Source organism: Eutrigla gurnardus (genome assembly GCF_963514095.1).
Source record: "Eutrigla gurnardus genome assembly, chromosome: 1".
Taxonomy (NCBI): domain Eukaryota; kingdom Metazoa; phylum Chordata; class Actinopteri; order Perciformes; family Triglidae; genus Eutrigla; species Eutrigla gurnardus.
In genome coordinates this window covers 21143892-21163250 of record NC_139915.1, presented here as the reverse complement: position 1 = coordinate 21163250, position 19359 = coordinate 21143892, and the positions used below count along the sequence as shown (strand labels likewise).

The window sequence follows — 19359 nt, the reverse complement described above, 5'->3', positions numbered from 1 at the left end:
CCATTAATCACCTGACTGGCAGAACGGGTGAATGGGAGTGACGCACACCGGCTTGCTCCTCGTTCCAGACCTTCGCCGCTGAGCTTCGCAAGGTGTTCGGTGAGGTTTCGATGGGTCCAGATGCTGCGGGAGGTCTGCTGGGCTTGAGCTAGGGGAACCAGAGCGTTGCTGACTTCGCCATTCACTTTCGCACCAGGGCCCGTCAGAGTGATTGGAACGCCCCGGCCCAGTGTGATGCCTTCTTGCTGGGCTTGGGTGACTATATCAAAGATGAGTTGCCCCACAACCTTCCTTCTTCTCTGGATGAGCTTATCGAGCTAACGACCCGTCTGGACAGATGCATCCAGGCGAGACGTCAGGAGAGGCGACAGGGACAGGCGGACTGCCAGCTATCCACCCGTGCTTATCTTCCTCCGGAGACTGGTCTACCTCCGTCAAGGCAACCCGAACCCATGCAGGTGGGACGCACCATTCTCAACCCCGAGGAACGGGAACGTCGGCGTCGGGGGGAATCTCTGTCTCTACTGTGTCTACTGGTCTGGCGGGTCATTACATCTCCAAGTGTCCAGTAAAAGGCCGGACTCATCTGTAGCAGAGGAAGTACTGGTGAGTCGAACATCTGAACTTTCCTCTACCCGACGTCCTCTTTGTCATGCCCGTCTAATATTGTCTGATGGTTCTCACACCCTCGCCACCTTCATAGACTCTGGTTGTGATGTTAATCTGATGGACATGGAACTAGCCCTCCAGCTCGGCATCAGTCGTGTTCCCCTGCCTACACCTATTCCTGCCAATGCCCTTGACAGCCATCTTCTGGGGACTGTTACTCACCAGACGGTCCCCCAGTGCGCATGCTCCTGTCTGGCAATCACCATGAGACTATCCAGTTCCATATCCTGCAGTCTCCCCATCTTCCCCTCATTTTGGGTTGGAGCCCTTCCTACCACCAGGTGTGCCTGAAGCAAGCCTCAGTTCCTCAACCACTCACCTGCTCCAGTTCGGCTCCAGATCTCACTGGGGTGCCGGCCGAGTACCATGACTTTGGGGAGGTTTTCAGCAAGTCTAAGGCAACCTCCCTTCCTCCTCAACGGCCCTATGACTGTGGCATAGACCTGCCTGGTTACGCTCCTCCTAGGAGTCGTCTATATTCCCTGTCCACCCCTGAGAGAGGCGCCATGGATCAATACACAAACGATTTCTTGGCTGCTGGTCTCATCCGTCCCTCCTCATCTCCTGCTGGGGCGGGGTTCTTCTTCGTGGAGAAGAAGGACAAATCTCTGCATCCCTGCATAGATTACAAGGGGCTCAACAACATCACGGTGAAGAATCGCTCCCTCCCACTCATATCCTCTGCTTTCGAGCTCCCTGAGGGGGCCACCATCTTTTCGAAGTTGGATCTATGCAACGCTTACCACTTGGTCCGCATCAGAGAGGGAGATGATTGGAAGACCGCCTTCAACACCCCCACAGCTCTGGTCAACGACGTGCTCAGAGACATGTTGAACAAGCACGTGTTCATCTCAGTCTCCTTCCTAGGATACATCATTGGCCAAGGGAACATCAAGATGGACCCCTCCAAGGTCTCTGCTGTCACCACCTGGCCTGTCCCTGACTCCCGCAAGAAGCTCCAAAGGTTCCTGGGGTTCGCCAACTTTTACCGACAATTCATCCGTGGCTACAGCACGGTGGCCGCACCCCTCACGGCACTCACCTCCTCCAAGGTTCCATTCCGGTGGTCTGCAATGTCCGACAAAGCTTTTCAGACACTCAAGACACGGCTTACATCGGCTCCCATCCTTCAAGTCCTAGTCTTAGAGAGACAGTTCGTGGTGGATGCGGACGCCTCCGATGTGGGGGTGGGAGCTGTTCTGTCCCAGCGGTCTGCCGGGGACCAGAAGCTCCATCCATGCACCTTCTTCTCCCGACGCCTGACCCCTGCTGAGAGGAATTACGACATCGGCAACCGAGAACTGTTGGTGGTGAAGTTGGCGTTGGAGGAATGGCGTCACTGGCTGGAGGGTGTGATGGAAATTGTGTACCTCTTGATGAGAGATATCTGAACTGAAGACTTACATGAGAAGGTTTAGTGTAAATGTGACCTGTGACCTCTGGCCATTTATGTGTGGTTTACGACCTAGGTGTGGTTTACGACCCATGCAAGGTCTGGATAAACATCTGAGTTTACTACTTCCTTCCCTGTGAACTGAAAGTGAGAACACACCCACAAAAGATAGATAAATACTATGTTTGTCTCACAGCACATTGAGTCTTCACTTTGTAACGGACCAGCATGTTGCTCTGTGAATTCTCCTCTTGATCAAGATTAAATCCCTGTTTGGACCTCCGATCTCCTTCCTCCAGTTCTAAATTATCGCAGAATTATTTTAACAAAACTTTGGCGCCCAACGTGGGGCCCCAATATCTTTCCCTCTCTTCACATCAGTGGACCTGAAGACCTTGCAAGGCGGAGGAAATAGAAACCCTCCTTAAAAGACCTCCACCGCGGGGCTCCTAAAGCCTCGTTTGGCCAGGGAGGCCATGTCCTTTTGAAGAGGGAGACAGTGAGGGGACTCAAATCATCGAAATTTCTAATAAATAAAGCAAGTCGGGAACTTGGGGGATCGATCTCTTAGAATAGGTCAGGGACCTAAAGGAAATAAATAGAAAGCAAGTCAAGGACTTTGGGGAGCAGGACTCTCTTAGATTTAGGGCAGGGACCTAAATCCAGGTAAACTGTCTTTGGAAGGACAAGGATTAAACTAATCCCGCAGGCCTGAGAAAACAAATAGACGACAGGGAAAGGGTCAGGGACCCATAGGTAAGAGTACTCAAAAGGAAAAGAAATGAAAAGACCGGTAAAATAAAAATAACGTTTAAATAAAAATACGCATTGAAATATAAATTAATAAATAAACAAAATTCAAAATGGGAAATTGTAATAGTTGTTTTAAATTGTTGTTGTTTTTTAAATATTGTTGTGAACCTGACGAGGTTAGAGGAAAGCTCTAGATAATGTAAAATATATAAAGAAGTGGGAAAAGAAATATGGGTTTAAAGGAAAGTTGCAGGTGGAAGAATGCAGAGAATTGGTAGAAAAAAATAGAGGAAAGGTCAAAGGGAAGTGAGAAAAGGCAGAACAAAGAGGGATACACTCAGGCGAAAGCATGGTTAGACGAGGCAGAAGCAAGAAAGAGGAATGTAGAAACAGAAAGAAAAGTAAGTGAGACAATGTAAAGAAGAAATTGAGAAAAGAGAGGTTGAAGAAAGGAAAAGACAGGAAGAAAAGGAGAAAAATGAAAATAAAAAGATTCAGGAGGTAATAAACTTTATTCTGTTTTGTACTCCAACCGAGATAAACAGGAGGATGACGAGTATGTGCCTCTGGGTCTCCACCCTCACCCGTATATCATCCCTCAGCCACCACCGCCTCTTGACCAGGCCTCAGCTCCACCTAGCACCTAACTGGTGTTGGAACTGCTGGGATACAAGCTACGACCATGAAAAGCCAAGAAAGGCGGAACAAAAAAAAGGCAAGTGTGTAGCACATACTACAGGTAAATACTTTATTTTGATGTGGAATAAAAAAGCGGACAAGGAAGCAAGACGAGCGGCTGCTACTCAAAAAAACTTAGATGACATTTACTACGCATATACATAGATCATGACGTTTTAAGAGACATGCAAGATAGCTCACCTGAGACTGAGAAAAACGTGGCGAAATAAAGGAGCCACACAGACAGAAACGGGAATTTGGGAAAGCCTAGACGGAAAGCCTATATTACCAAAAAAACATTTATTTAGATTTGTTGCAATATTGAGTCATGGGATTACCCATGTCTCAACAGGAGGGATGGTATCCACAATAGAGAACATTTTTACTACATATGGATTTCAAAACTATACAAAAAAAAAAAAAAATTGTGCCTCATGATTGACATGCTCCAAACACAATACTCAAGGTAGACTACATGTCAAAAATGATGAAGAACATGAGTGTTATGTCTACAGTAGGGGTGGGAAAAAAAATCGATATTGCAATATATTGTTGTGCTCTCTGTCGCAATAAATAAATCGATACACTGACGGCAAATATCGATATTTTGGGTCTACGTTTTTTTTTAGACTTTTCGGCCGGGTTTGATTGCCTATTTACGGGCAGGATTCCGAGCGGCGCGCTAGAGTTTAGAGGCTCACGGACTCACGGACTCACGGACTCTGGCATCGGGTACCCCGAGGCGGAGGAGGAGGGTCCGCCGACGTGACCCGCCGGCTCCCCGCCGGCGCTGCCCTCGTTTCCCCCGCTAGAGCAGCACCGGTACAAAAATGAGCGTCATGCGCGAATGACGCGAATGAAGCGAATGACGCGAATGAAGCGAATAGTCCAAAAATGATCAAGCGGCGCGATACACGCGTCTCACGCGATTGTATTCGCGTCTATCGCGTCCGGTGTGAACGCCGCATAAGCGTGGCCGTGTGCTGGCCGGTGCTGTTGTGAGCTTCAAGCGCTTTTCACACAGCATTGAGGGCATGAGGACCCACTTTTCGGCCGGGCTCGATTGCCTATTTACGGCCAGGATTCCGGGCGGCGCGTGTTTACCGTCCGCCGGATGTGTGGATCCGCGGAGCCGTGTGCTGCCCGGTGTTGCTGTGAGCTCCAAGCGGTTTTCACCCAGCTCTGAGGGCATGAGGCCCGACTTCCCAGGTACTGGATGGGTGAACATAACTCTGCACATAATTGGTTGCATACTGAAATGTGCCCAATATTTCATTTAATTCTGATGTTATTCTTATCTTGTTTAGCTATTGTTAAACTAAAACGGGCCCAAGTTTACATAAAACAAGTTGCTACTGACTTTTCAGTATCAGAAAGCACTGTCCTGGTTTACATAAGACATGTTATTAATGTTCATGCACTTTAATGTGTCCAGCTGGACAGTGTTTATTCATTTGTACATTGTACGAAGTTTTGGAATTTATTTTTTATGCATATTTTTTCTTTTTCTGTCACATATCGTGATATATCGTTGATGAAATTTCTTGCAATATATCGAATATCGCAGATATCGTGTATCGTGATATTATCGTTATCGTGGGCCAAATATCGTCACAGTATCGAATCGTGAGTTACCCGTATCGTCCCACCCCTAGTCTACAGTATCTCCTCCTACAGATCCAGCACAAACAGGAGGGCCAATAAACCCAGGAGATTGGGTGTTTTGAGGCGGGAGAATTGGTCAGCTCCCCGCTGGGAAGGGCCCTATCAAGTACTATTGTCTACACCCACAGCAGTCCGCATAGCTGAAAGACAGACGTGGATCCATCTCACACACTGCAAAAGAGCACAAATACCACTGTCAGATAAGTAGAAGCATTCACCATGCCAGAATTAAACCTATGTTTAATAACTGTTTTATGTGTGACCACAATTGCATTCCTTATTTCAAATATAGCGACACAATGCCAGGTACATGATAAAATGAGGGAAAGAGCTATAGGAATACAATCCAGGTGGGACACTAGTAGAGGTGCAGTGATAATAAAATGTACTTAAGGGATGAATTGCATTGCTCAGATTGATTCATGTCAGGTTTTCCCCGGTTCAGGACAACACTTTTACTGACTGGAGACAGAAAAATATATGTGTCACCTAGGCGGCATGCACCACAAGTGTGTGGGGTAGAACTTCACAGGTATGGGTGTGCATGCGAGAAGTGGAGTTGGGTAATTGCTAATACAGGAACATGGGATTGGGGATACAACCCGAATTCTGACTTAAAAAAACGACTGAAAATTATCAAGATACTTGCAAAACAAGATATTTGCAGAACAAACAATTGTAATCCTGTAAACGTATGCCCTAAAAACAGGATTCACAGACTCAAATGTATGGCTTCAATGGATTGTCCACACAGCCTGAAACAGCAAGTTATCCTCTTCCAGTTGTCTAGCATGTGCAGCAGCCAGGCCGGGGTTAGGCACAGTGCCTTTTCCCCTTAATCCAGATAATGATCCAAAAGGTTTTCGTTGCATGCTAGAATTATACAAATCAGAGAATGCTACAAACTTCATCACTTTGAAACTTCTGTTCCCGCCAGTGTCACCATAGATTAAACCACCTTGGTTTACGCCGTACACCGGAAATTATAACTGCTTGACACAAAGCAAAGGTACTGTGTCAGTAGGGATATTGACAACCTGCAAAACTATCATTGATGTAATTAAATGCAAGAGCAATGTCACTGATGGCATAGTGAGTGATCAAACCATGGCCAGTGCTGATGTATGGTGGTTCTGCGGAGGTAAGATACTCAGAGCAAAATTACCAACTGATTGGAAGGGAACTTGTGCTGTGGTACGATTATTAATGAAGACATATATTTCACCATATGACACAACGACATTAGAAAAAGTGACGACACATAATTCACGTATTAAGAGAAATACACCAGCAAGATCTTTTGACAACAGAGTTTATATAGATGCAATTGGTGTTCCTCGAGGTGTTCCTGATGAGTTTAAAGCCAGAAATCAGGTTGCTGCAGGGTTTGAATCACTCCTGGCTTGGTGGGTAACCGTTAATGAAAATGTGGATTGGATAAATTACGTCTATTATAACCAACAAAGATTTCTGAATTACACTAAGGAAGCAATTGGGGGCATACATCAACAGTAAGATAAGACTAGTTTAATGGCATGGCAGAATAGGATGGCGTTAGAAATGTTGTTGGCTGAAAAAGGAGGAGTATGTAAAATGTTTGGAGATAAGTGTTGTACGTTTATTCCTAACAATACAGCACCTGATGGCAGCATCACTAAGGCAGTGAATGGATTAACCTCTCTATCTGCAGAGTTAGCTGAAAATTCTGGTTTTGGTGATCCTCTGACAGGATGGCTTCAGGACATTTTTGGAAAATGGGCAGGTTCTATAAAAGCTATGATGTTATCTGTAACCGTAATGATTGTCATTCTAATCGTTTGTGGATGTTGTTGTATCCCCTGTTTGAGAGGACTGTTACAGAGACTCATTGACCAAAACAACTATGCTGTATGAAAGGATCCCCATCACCGATGATCACCGAGGGGACTATGAGAATGCAGCACAAGAAAATGTTACTTCTGATTTATATGGTAACCTCTTTGATGAAGATAAGGACACCACAGACTAAGGATATGTTTATTCTACTGATTATGATGAGGCTACAGAAAATCTAACTGAAGTTGTAGTTTTAGTTGAATTGACCAACCAGAGCCACTTAGGAGAAAAATATTCACAGCATTTGTACATATTGCAGGTGACCCCATTTCTTTTGTTCTTTTTACATGCAAGGGATAGTTTAACTAGGTTAAAGGGATAGGTCCGTAGCCAAGCCCGATAGGTTGACTAGTTTGGTGAGGACATTTATGTTTTGTTTTTTGGGGGCAACAATGTAACCAAAATGCTGTTGAATTTATGCTTATTTTTATATAATTTCTGTGCCTTGTCAAATGGAGTACCTGCGGGTGGTTGCCGGGGCAGTGGGACCGTGAGAGAGTTTCCCTTTCTAGAAGGATAATGGATAATAAGAATGTTTTGAACTGCCTGATAGGGTTTTCGCTCTCACACTTCACAAAATGTATGTTATGATTATGCTTAGAATCAGCATAAACAGGAGGGATATGTGATGGAAATGTTGTACATCTGAATATCTGAACTGAAGACTTACATGAGAAGGTTTAGTGTAAATGTGACCTGTGGCCATTTGTCTGTGTTTTGCGACCTAGGTGTGGTTTACGACCCATGCAAGGTCTGGATAAACATCCAGCATGTTGCTCTGTGAATTCTCCTCTTGATCAAGATTAAATCCCTGTTTGGACCTTGAGCTGACTCCGATCTCCTTCCTCCAGTTCTAAATGATCACAGAATTATTTTAACAGAGGGAACCACGCAGCCTTTCTTGGTTTGGACTGACCACAAAAACCTTGAATACCTCCAGGCAGCCAAGAGGCTCAACTCTCGTCAGGCCCGCTGGTCTCTCTTCCTCACCCGCTTCAACTTCTCCCTCTCCTACCGACATGGTGGGCATTGCTGGAGGAAGACACCCGGGAGTTTCTCAACGCCTGTCCCGTCTGCAACCAGCACAAGGTCTCACACCAAGCTCCTGTAGGTTATCTGCTTCCTCTGCCTGTGCCTCATCGACCATGGTCCCACATCTCCCTGGACTTCGTTACGGGCCTGCCCCCATCCAGTGGTCACACTGCCATCCTGACAGTGGTTGATGGATTCAGCAAGATGGCCCACTTCGTGCCCCTGCCTAAGCTTCTGTCAGCCAAGGAAACTGCTGAGCTTGTGCTTCTCCACATCTTCAGACTCCATGGTCTCCCTGCCGATGTGGTCTCCGACAGGGGACCCCAGTTTGCCTCTGTGTTCTGGAGGGAGTTCTGTATGCTTGTGGGGTACACCGCGAGTCTGTCGTCCGGATTCCATCCCCAGTCCAATGGCCAAACAGAAAGGAAGAATCAGGAGATGGAGACGGCGTTGCAGTCTATGGTGTCCAAACACCCCTCCTCCTGGTCCCAGCAGCTCTTGTGGGTGGAGTATGCCCACAACACCCTAAAGTTCCTTTAAACTTGAACTGCTAGCCATGAAATGGGCCATGGTGGAGAAATTTAAAGATTTCCTCTGGGGTGCAAAGATGACTGTTGTGACTGATAATAACCCTCTTGCCCACTTACAGGCTGCAAAGTTAGGGGCTGTGGAGCAGAGGTGGGTCGCGCAACTTGCAAGTTTGACTATACAATCAAGTATCGCCCTGGGAAAGACCATACAAATGCAGATGTTTTGTCTAGATTTCCAGTTAACTCCACAGATCCCACACCAGCTAATCAGGACTGCGGAGACGACATGTTGGTACGAGCCGTGGGGGCCCCACACACAGGAGGAGACTCGTTTCCCAGCTGGGGATGGGATCCAGAACGTTGGAGACAGGAACAAGGACAGGACTTCACCCTGCGCCAAGTTCGTGGATACCTGGAACAAGGTGCGTTACCTGATGCCACTTGAAGATTGTCACTTTCAGAACCAGTAAAGCCACTGTTAAAACAGACTAAACGACTAGAACCTGTTGAGGGGGTCCTGTGCAGGAGGGTACAAGATCCCTCCACTCTTGAGACTCTGAAACAAATTCTAGTCCCTGAGTCCAGAATACAGACCCTGCTGGAGACTTGCCATAAACATGCTGGACACCCAGGGACAAATCGGATGCTCCCTCTGCTGCGGAGGAACTTCTACTGGCCAAAAATGGAACAGGTTGTAAAAACTTTTGTCCAAAGTTGTCCCCGCTGTGTACTACACAAGACCAAAGCTAATGCTAAGGCCCCACTTGTCCCTTTAACAGCTAAAGCCCCCATGCATATCTTAGCTATGGACTTTTTGACACTCAGTCGTCCCACAGACAGATACCAAAACATTCTGGTCATTACTGATCTTTTCAACAAATACGCATGGGCCATCCCTACCCTAGATCAGACTGCTGTAACTACAGCTCGTGCATTGTGGACCCATGTTATACAACCATTTGGTTGCCCTGAAACCCTCCATTCCGACCAAGGTCCAAACTTTGAATCCAAATTGATTAAAGAACTATGCCAATTGTATGGGTGTCACAAAATTCATACCACACCCTACCACCCGCAAGGTAATGGAGCCTGTGAAAGGTTTAACCACTTGTTGGGGACATTGGAGGTAGAACAGCACAGTAAATGGGTGGGATATTTGCCAGGGTTAGTTCAGTCTCAAAACAACACCATCCATAGTTCCACTAGTTATGCACCCTCTTTTCTAATGTTTGGCCGACACCTCAGAACACCCATTGACATGATGACTGGAGTGGCTGGCCCAGAGACCACTCCTGAATGGGTTGGGAAACATCACAGCCAGCTAAGCTATGCTTACAGTAGAACTACAGCTCACCTCAATAAAGCAGCAGAGGAAAAACAAACAAATCTATGACAAGACTGCTCAGGATGCCCCATTACTTCCAGGAGAGCGGGTGTTGGTTTTGGACCAACGGCGGCAGGGAAAGGGTAAGCTAAGTGACAGGTGGGAAAAACAACCCCATGTAGTTATAGCCCAACCCTACCCTGACCGTCCAGTATACAAGATCAGGCCAGAAGGGAAAGAAGGTCCAGAACGCATCTTGCATCGCAACAGTTTTACGTCCCTGCCTCCCTCGTCTGGCCCCACAACCAGCTGAGACCACTGAACATCAGGCCAGAGAGAACAACCAAGGTTCAGTAGTGTGGGGTTTTGTCCTCCCTTTCAACCCAGGAGGAGCTGTAGAGGAAGTTCAGGCACCTGCGTTAAGACGCTCCCAAAGGGAAAATAGGTGTAGACCCTTGAGATATAGGGAGTAGTTCTAGGGACTAGAACATTTTAAGTTGGGGCGGGATGTCACATGGTGTACTGTGTGTGTGTATACGTGTGTCACAGGGAGACGCTGATTGGCGCGGCGAGCCCAACCCACCCCCATCCAGGTGATTGAGGGAATGCAAGTCAGGTGTGCGACAGGAAGCAAAAGAGGAGAGACGCCAAAAGGGAGCGGCGGGGAGCAGACGGGAGACGGGGAGAAGAGAACTCGAGAGAACCACAGGGTTTCAACCAGCCTACGGCCGGATCGACTGAACCCAAGAACGAGAAGAAGCTCGGTAGCTCGACCGCACCAGGAAGGAGCAGCACAAAGCGGCCATAGGTGCCCGGCTGTACGGAGAGGGAGACACGCTACGTGGGGAAAGCGGAGGGGTGAATGCGCGCTTCACCCCTCTTCCAGTTAATTCTCCCTCTTTATTCATTTTATGGTCTACCACTAATTACGTTCAACTCGCTGAACTGGTGATTGTGTCGCAAGGCTCTATGTTCGTTCAGTAAACACACCTGAAGACGAGTGAGCGGGGACGGAAGTGTCTGCTGATTTGGTTCTCTCTCTCCTTTCTCTCTTGTGCCCGCTAGAGCCAGACGCTGCACGTGGCAGTAGACGCCAGGCCCACAGGAGTAACAGCCACGCCAGATTGGACTTTAAGGCACCATGCATATTGGACCCTGGGACATTGTTCACCCTAGTATTGGACTGGTTTTAATTTTGCTTTACATTATATTTTTACTCTGTTTTGGCATATATTTGTTCTTTAAAAATATAACTTGTCTCTGGTAAATTGGTGTCCGTGTGTTGTTTGAGTTGGTAAATCTCCCCAGTAGAGTTTTTAATAGTTTTTAAAGAAATCTTAACGAGCCACCCTCACGGGTGTGACATAAATATAAACTGCACTTCACCTGCTATCCCCGATCCCGTAGTTAGGATTGAATCATTAAAAAGGAAGTTCAAAGACTAAACCAACAACATTAGTCCCCCTTGAATAACAGCGAGTTACAATATTGATTAAATTATAAAGCCGGTGACTCGAGTAGCCAGGACATGCAAACACACGCTTCAACACCAAACTCCAATTACATCTCCTCTTTGCATATAGAACCACACAGCAATTAAAATAATTTCATTAACTTGCTTTCTTGCTTGCTGCACCCCCCACACACACCCACACCGTTGGCGTATGCAGCTAGTTAGAAAGCAATAGCTCTTGGCTATGACTAAGCGAAGGGGCAAGAAGAAGAAATTAATAGTTGTGGAAAAGTGTAGCATTTCCAGGCAAATGCAGTGGAACTAATGAAGCTCTTGGTCGGAACAAAAGATCGTAGTAAGTAAAGAAAACTGAAGGAGAACGAAAACATGAAGGAAAGATTAGCTGCAAATATTCTCCTTAATTGTTTTGTTTTCTCTCCAGTTCAACAGTCATTTCAGTACTATTTCCAGAGTTTAGCCAAATGTACCGCTGTGCATCTACTGCTTAAACAAAGAACATTTACGTAAGTTAAATCATGGTTTAACGGTTTAGCTGTCCCCCCAGAGAAATTCAAATGCAGCCTTTATAATAAGAAAAAAGTCTAAATTGCAGGAGAGCCTCTTGAGGCAAAGACTCTCAAACTTTTTGGCTCATACAAGGTTGCATATGTCTATGAGCACTTCAACCAAAGAATGATGCTCCATTCACATACAGTTTCATTTAATGATGAATGAGTAAATCTGCAGTTTTGAGAAATTCAATTTCTTTAGTGGAAATAGATTTCTTCAATTTCTTTCCTAACATGTTCATCACCTTGCCACCCCTTTGATCTTAATTTTTAATGTCGACGTTGAAATCCAAACATAAGCAGATAACACCTTGGGGGCGTTCTGCAACAAGACCCTGACTTTTACTTAACTAAGTTTACTTAACTTAGTTAAGAAAAAGTCTGCCATTCCACACTGTATATGCTTTTCAAAGCAGTACAGGAGTTACTTTCTTCTTTTCCTCAACTTGTCTTCTACTTCAATCAGTAATTTGCCCAAAATACTTTTGTCTTTATCAGAAAATGCTGTACATGGCTGCTTGCAAAAGACATTGTACAGTATGTCATACCCCCAACAGATCCATGAAGACAGCATGGCTGCTCATCACCGGTCCACTGAGGACACAGACGCTGGACGCAACAGATTTCTCTGCAGGAAACTGCTGAAAAGATGATATTGGTGCATTAGAGAGAAAAATAATTTCATTTTTATTCTGAAGGACTGACCAAAAGGCATAAATGAATTGGAAGCTCAATTGAAAAGTTTTATCGCAATGGGAAGAAGTTTGGTAGATTATTCAAATAAATAAGGGGGGAAAATACATAAAAATAAAAATCTGTTTTGCATATTATTTGCAGCCACAGAATACGCTTCTTGATATACAGACACCTCCATTTTCATGCACGTACACGCTTGTGTGTGTGTGTGTGTGAGCATGTCTATAGCAGTAAATGTATGTGCAGCATGGAGACTTTCAATAAGCCTGGCACGTAGAGCCTGAAGCAAAGTGTGCATTATTCACACAGGGGTGCAGGGGAAAACCCTCTCTACATCACATGCTGAATAGAAAAAAACTTGCAGAGACCTGCAGAGAGAGTGAAAGAGGAAAGGAATAGAGAATGAGGGGAAGGGCAGGAGAAAGAGAGAGATAGAGAACTCCTGCAGCTATCCTTCTTCTCTGCCATCTGAAGAGCCCAGAGGAAGATAGGAGATGAATATGGAAGATCATCCTCCTACTCCTTTTCTCACTATTTTCTACTGAATGCTTTCCTCTCCTTCTCTTTCATTCTCTCTTTCATTGTTGTCTCCCTTCCTCACTAAACTAATGCTCACTGCATTCCTATAGTCCTCTTTTTGTCCATTTTCTTCATTCTTTATTGCACTCTCCCCCATTTTTTTTCAATTCTCACTTCCATCTTCGCCACCATGACAACACTTTCTCCATTCCATTCTCCTCATCACCATCTCTCTCTCTCTCTCTCTCTCTCTTTCAACTGCTCTGCTGAGTCCGGTTATTTAATGATAGGCTGTAGTAGTGTTTCTCTCCTGTGGAAATGTTGTGTGTCGAGAGAGATGGCTACGCCACTAGAGCTCTGCCCTTTACACAAGATCAGTCTACACACATACACACACACAAGTTGATGGGAATCATCATCCAGAAAACATTTTCTGTTCCCCCTCTTTATTAAGACAAGAGATACAAGAGATTTTTTTATTTCTGCTAATAACAGCTCTTACGATCTCCTTTCCATCAACTCCTGTTCTCCATGTATTTTCTTGGCTTCTATTTCTTTGTACTTTTTCATTTGCTGCACACTATGTACCCAAACTACTATCTATTCATATGTCTGCTCTCTGTGTCATGTCACCACTTTGAATTCCTCCTCTACTTTCCCCTGCTTTCTTGCCACATCATAATCAAATCTCGTACTTAAAATGCAACATATTTCGGGTTGGTTTAATCTAATTAAGGCACAGCATTACTCTGTGCCTGTCCAAAAAACATGGGGATAATTTCCAAACAACCCTGACGAACTGTATTCCCCCCCCCCCATTACATTGAACCCTGCTGTACATCTCCTGAATGCAGGTAATATGTCTGAGAATCTCCCCCTCTCTTTCACACTTAAAAACCATGGAGCTTGGGCAAAAGTAAACTGCTGTCTGGAAGCGTTGTCATGACTAAGAAGGAATCAGGATTGAGTAGTAGCTCAAATCTTTGAAGTATTAACTTTGAAGTAATAATCCGCACTGGTAAAGACGGCCATGGACAGCTCCCTTAACACTTAAATGTACTCTGGATGACTCACCATCATCCTTTTCCTCACATTGCCGTTCATATATACTGGAATCAGGAAGTAAAAGTCAGTCAATCCAAGTGGATATCAAGATTTATAGGCAGAGAAAGTGTTATTTCCCTTTGAATGATTGAACCATCCATTGTTGCACACACACACTGACTCACCTGTATACTGGAAGTGTTTTCTCCCCATATCCCACAGCTTCCTCCCAGTGTCCCAGGTGAATGGAAGCATCGACAGCCATGTCCATCATTCTCAGTTTATACAGATTGTCATCGGGCACGTCACCACCAACAGTCGATAATAGTTGACTACAGCCCTCTAGTAGTGCTTGCCAATCTGGAGTGTCACTTAAGGAAAAGCATTTATAATGGATGCGCAAAAATTGTAAACAAAAAAAGGGGAGGGGAGAAGCCCCAACTTAATTCATTCTTGTACCATGATAGAGAAGATGATGGATAATGACAACGCTCAATGTCGATAGATCTTAAAGGGTGAAGGATACTCGACTCTGCCTTCAGTCCTTCTAGTCTGGGTAGAGCGTCCTTCAGAAGGCACCAAAGTGATTCTTGGCCTGACAGCATGAGTCTGTCCTGGGAAAGAGGGAAAGGACCAGCGAGGAGTGGTCAGAAACAGAAAAGACATGTTGAGTGTTAAAGTTAAACATTTCATGCCATGGTCTTTAAATATCTCACCCCAGCAGACTGAGATAATGGCAGATAATGGCAAGATGATAGATGGTATTGCGCTTACAGTCTGATGAATGTAAAACATGTCAAATTAACAGAGTATCGCCATGCAGGTGCTGCAAACTAGTGATTAAAAAATCTCACATCATGCATTGTATTTTAAGTGTCCATCGTTATAAGGAAAAGGTTAAAAAAAATAGAAATAAAGGGGAGGGGACACATGGCCGGACACAGGGAAACTGCAGGAGCTGCTTTATGGGAAATAAACCAAGGAAATCTGCTTCGATGGACAACTAACTGCAGAGTGTGTGTTCCACCAATTCAACACAGCCTTGTATAGAAGTTGTTGAGTCAAAAAGCCAGTATAAAAACTGGGGCTGTGGTTTAAGAAAGTTTTAAAAAACTGAAAATAAAATATTTTTATGCACAACACACACACATGCACAGAGGGAGAAAAACAACACGCAAACAACATTTCCAGAGTTTGATGTCAACAGTCATCTGTCGCCATGACAACTTTGGGTCACAACCCAGCAGCCTACCATCATCATCTCAAGATTGAAGAGAAAGAGGGGAGGGGACCACTGTAAGTGTGTGTGCCTGTGTGTGTGCGTTCTATGCAGAACAAGGGTGGATTGAATACAATGAATGCAACACACACACAACCTTTTGAGTGCTTCTGTGTTGTGGTAGAGTATGGGCAAAGTGTTGCATACGTTGAACAAAGCATTAGGCAGAGAGAGAGAGAGAGAGAGAGAGAGAGAGAGACAGAGAGAGAGAGAGAAATGAAAACATACAGTGAGATGCTGTAAGAGAAAGATTGAATGAATTAAGATGGATGGAAAACAAAACTGCAGCTGAAAGACAAGATAATATTTCTCATTTTTCAGTAGGTGGTCAGAGAGAGAGAGAGAGAGAGAGAGTGCGAGTGAGCGAGGTGTGAAGTGGTGAAGCATGACAGAGTGACAGAGAGGAAGAGGAGGACAGCAGGAGATAAGAGAGAGTGAAGGAGGATAAATGAGGAGAAGACAGGAAAGGGGACACTGTGACATGTGCACAGCTACGCATGGCATGGCAGAAATGTGTGTGTGCGTGTGTGTGTGTGTGTGTGTGTGTGTGTGTGTGTGTGTGTGAGAGAGAGAGAGAGAGAGAGAGAGAGAGAGAGAGAGAGAGAGACAGAAAGAGACAGAAAGAGAGAGACGCACAGAGAGAGAGAGAGAGAGAGAGAGAGAGCAAGAGAGAGAGCATGATTGTGAATGGCCTTAAAGGCAAAGTTGGCTACGTTCATCTGAACACAAGAGAGCCAATCATAGGTTCAGGCAGTTATGCATGAGAATCAGTTTACATCAGGGGAGTTTATTGCGGTATATTTGCAACACACTTCTTTTGGTAGATTAAGCTTCTCCTCTGTGTCAACTCTATCGTCTCAATTTGGAGAAGTATATTCAGACATTTCTGGAATGTGACAGAGAAAAACATTGATGAAACTTTCTCCGAGTATTACCCCTATAAGATGAAAATGTAGCCACTGGCTCAATGATGTAAACTTCTTAAACCCTGAAAGTCAGCAGTGAATATGATGATGTTATTTGCGTATGCATTACTTTGTCTTGAGAGTCACAAAGCTGGCAGTGGCATGTGAAATGGTATTGGTCCTCCAACTGTCTCCGTCGATCTCCGGTCAGTGACGACGTCTCGATGTAACTTATAGTCAACTGGAAGCAGAGAGAACAGTTTAGTTTGCCCTTTTGCTATAACGTCATAGTTAAGTGCAGTAAGATAAATAATTTGGAATCTAAATCACGTAGATTGCGCATAGTGGAAAGAGACATAGGAGTAAAGTGTGTGTGTGTCCATTAATGTGTGTTTTTAATGATCTTATTTAAACTGTTGATGCGGTAACTCTGCTGTCCTTGTGCTCCTAGACCTGTCAGCTGCCTTCGACACTGTGGTTCATAGGACCCTTCTGTTACGATTAGAACAGTGCGTAGGCATCACAGGTACTGCCGTCAAATGGTTCGAGTCTTATCTGTCCGATAGGAGTTTCGCAGTTCACCTGGGGTAGTTTATCTCTACCGCTGCCCCTCTCACCTGTGGAGTCCTTCAAGGCTCTATTTTGGGACCTATCCTGTTTTTATTGTATTTGCTGAGATGGGATCCATCTTAGCGAAACACAACATTTCTTTCCACTGTTTTGCTGATGATGTACAAATCTATATCCCTTTAAAGTCCAAGATTAAGGATACAATGCAGCCATTGCTTGATTGCTTATCAGATGTAAAAACTTGGATGGACATACATTTTCTCAACCTTAATGAAAACAAAATTTGAGAGATTATTATGTTTGGGCAAAATGTTCATGATTTTTCTGCTGGTTTTCTGGGCCCACTTACTCCTAACTCCCGCACTCATGTCAAGAACCTTGGCGTAACACTAGATAGTGCTTTTAAATTTGACAGGCAGGTTAGTTCTGTCGTCAAAACGAGTTTCTTCCAGCTTCGACTCTTAGCCAAGATTAAAGGCTCGGTTATGCTTCCGCGTAGTGATCACGCAATGGCCATCGTCGTTAGCCTCGTTATAGCCTATTTGTTTACTTTCCGGCTTTAAACATCCACAATTTTTCAGAACTTGGTGTTTTATTTCTTTGTGCAAAAGCGACAAGGTGCAAACAATAAAACGAGGTGAAAACAATAAAAGTAGCCTATTAAAAGTTTAAATGGCGGTGTTTATGAGTGGAGGTGCACGTCAGGCCCTTGCGTTGGACGTAAGGGGGGTCCGCAAGGACGTAAGGGGTCCGCAAGCCCCCTTGCGTTGTGTCGATGCGGAAGCATAACTTGGGCTTAAGGCCTATCCTTTATTTCTTCACGGCTGGATTACTGTAACTCTCTGTATGTTGGTGTCGACCGGTCATTGCTTCGTTGCCTGCAGCTTGTGCAAAACGCTGCCGCTCGTTTCCTGACTGGTAAAAGAAAGCGCGACCACATTACACCAGTCTTGGCCTCGCTACACTGGCTCCCTGTCCGCTTCAGGATTGATTTTAAACTTTTGTTATTTGTTTTTAAAGCTTTAAATGGACTGGCACTGCTATACTTATCTGAACTTTTACATTGTCACACTCTAGCCAGAGCGCTGAGGTCGGCAGATCAACTGCTGCTGAAAGTCCACAGGACCAGACTAAAAACCAGAGGGGACCGAGCCTTTGCGGCGACTGCCCCTAGGCTCTGGAATAGCTTGCCTTGGCATATTAGATCAGCCCTAGAGGTTTTTAAGTCCTTATTGAAGACCCACCTGTTCTCCATGGCTTTTAATTCAGGCTGAGCATGACACCCGTCTACTGTATTTTATGTGTATTTTTTTATTCTCATTGTATTGTATTGTACTGTACTGTTTACTGAACTGTACAGCACTTTGGTCGACCGTTGGTCGTTTAAAATGTGCTCTATAAATAAAGTTTGAGTTGAGTTGAGATGGCATGAATGCATCTCATTACATAATCAGTGAAGTATGGAGAAGGAGGGAAGACACTGTCAAGTAAGAACATGTCACCCTGCTTGTGTTGCAGAGATATTTGGAGGACTCCCTAACACCATTAGGTTTATTTTACCGCCATCAATATTTATCGCTACTTACAAAATAAAATTCAAACAATAACCACAATCATTTTATGTCCATGTAAAGTATGGTTCTTCTTAGTTTCGCATTATGTATCATTCAAAACAGCCTTAGGCTTTGGCTCTTCCGTCAACACCAGCAGCCAATTTAGAACATTAAATAAATATCGCCCATAAAAAAACATGAACATAAAAGTGGAAGCAACATCACAGTCAATAAAATCAGAGGCACGTTCCCATGTTGTTAATAATGTGCAGATAAAGCGTGAGTATTTCCTCTCTTGCTCATACCTCCTCTTCAGGGTTGATATTCCGAACAGCTCTGAGCTGCAGTTCTGTCCCCACAAACACCATCACACAGTTTGGCCTACAGTCATGGTTTAGCAGAGATAAACTGGGAGAGAGCAAACAGGATGATGGGGGGCAGCAGGGGGATAGAGAGACAGAGAGAGAGAGAGAGAGACAGAGACAGAGAGAGTGAGTGAGCGCCAGAGCATGAGAGGAGGAAGAGGAGGTGAAAGAGAAGAGATAGAGTGCCATGGGAAAGAAGGGAGGATGAGTGAAGTGAATACAAGGAGAAAGAGAGACAGAGACAGAATTGTGTGTGTAATTAGATTTGTAACTATTAAAGCTTTTCTGGAAAACAAAAAGACAGAGAGCATCTGATGAATGTTGATGAGAAAACACAGAATTCCATCCTGCTGGGCCACCAACTACCAGGTGTCCAAGAGTTTAGGTGTTTCTCAAATCTTTGAGACCAATGCTGACTGAAATTTGTTCAAAATGATTCAAGTGAGAAAAAACAAGTTGCCCAACACGTCTCCCTCGTGATCCCAAA

The 19359-nt window shown here is 44.8% G+C and overlaps 1 protein-coding gene across 3 annotated transcripts in view; it reads right to left on the bottom strand.

Annotated features, from left to right (window-relative positions):
- smyd3 (SET and MYND domain containing 3) overlaps nucleotides 1–19359 on the bottom strand; it is a 117967-nt gene that overhangs the window by 4496 nt on the left and 94112 nt on the right. Inside the window, exons 7-10 of one of the 3 annotated variants that reach the window (XM_084007245.1) lie at nucleotides 18813–18915; nucleotides 16515–16625; nucleotides 14727–14814; nucleotides 14386–14560 (exon numbers count right to left, since the gene is read on the bottom strand). In XM_084007245.1, the coding sequence (XP_083863371.1) occupies nucleotides 14386–14560; nucleotides 14727–14814; nucleotides 16515–16625; nucleotides 18813–18915 (477 nt within the window). The remainder of the gene's footprint in view (nucleotides 1–14385; nucleotides 14561–14726; nucleotides 14815–16514; nucleotides 16626–18812; nucleotides 18916–19359) is intronic. The other 2 variants (XM_084007246.1, XM_084007247.1) reach the window with 2 other exon arrangements.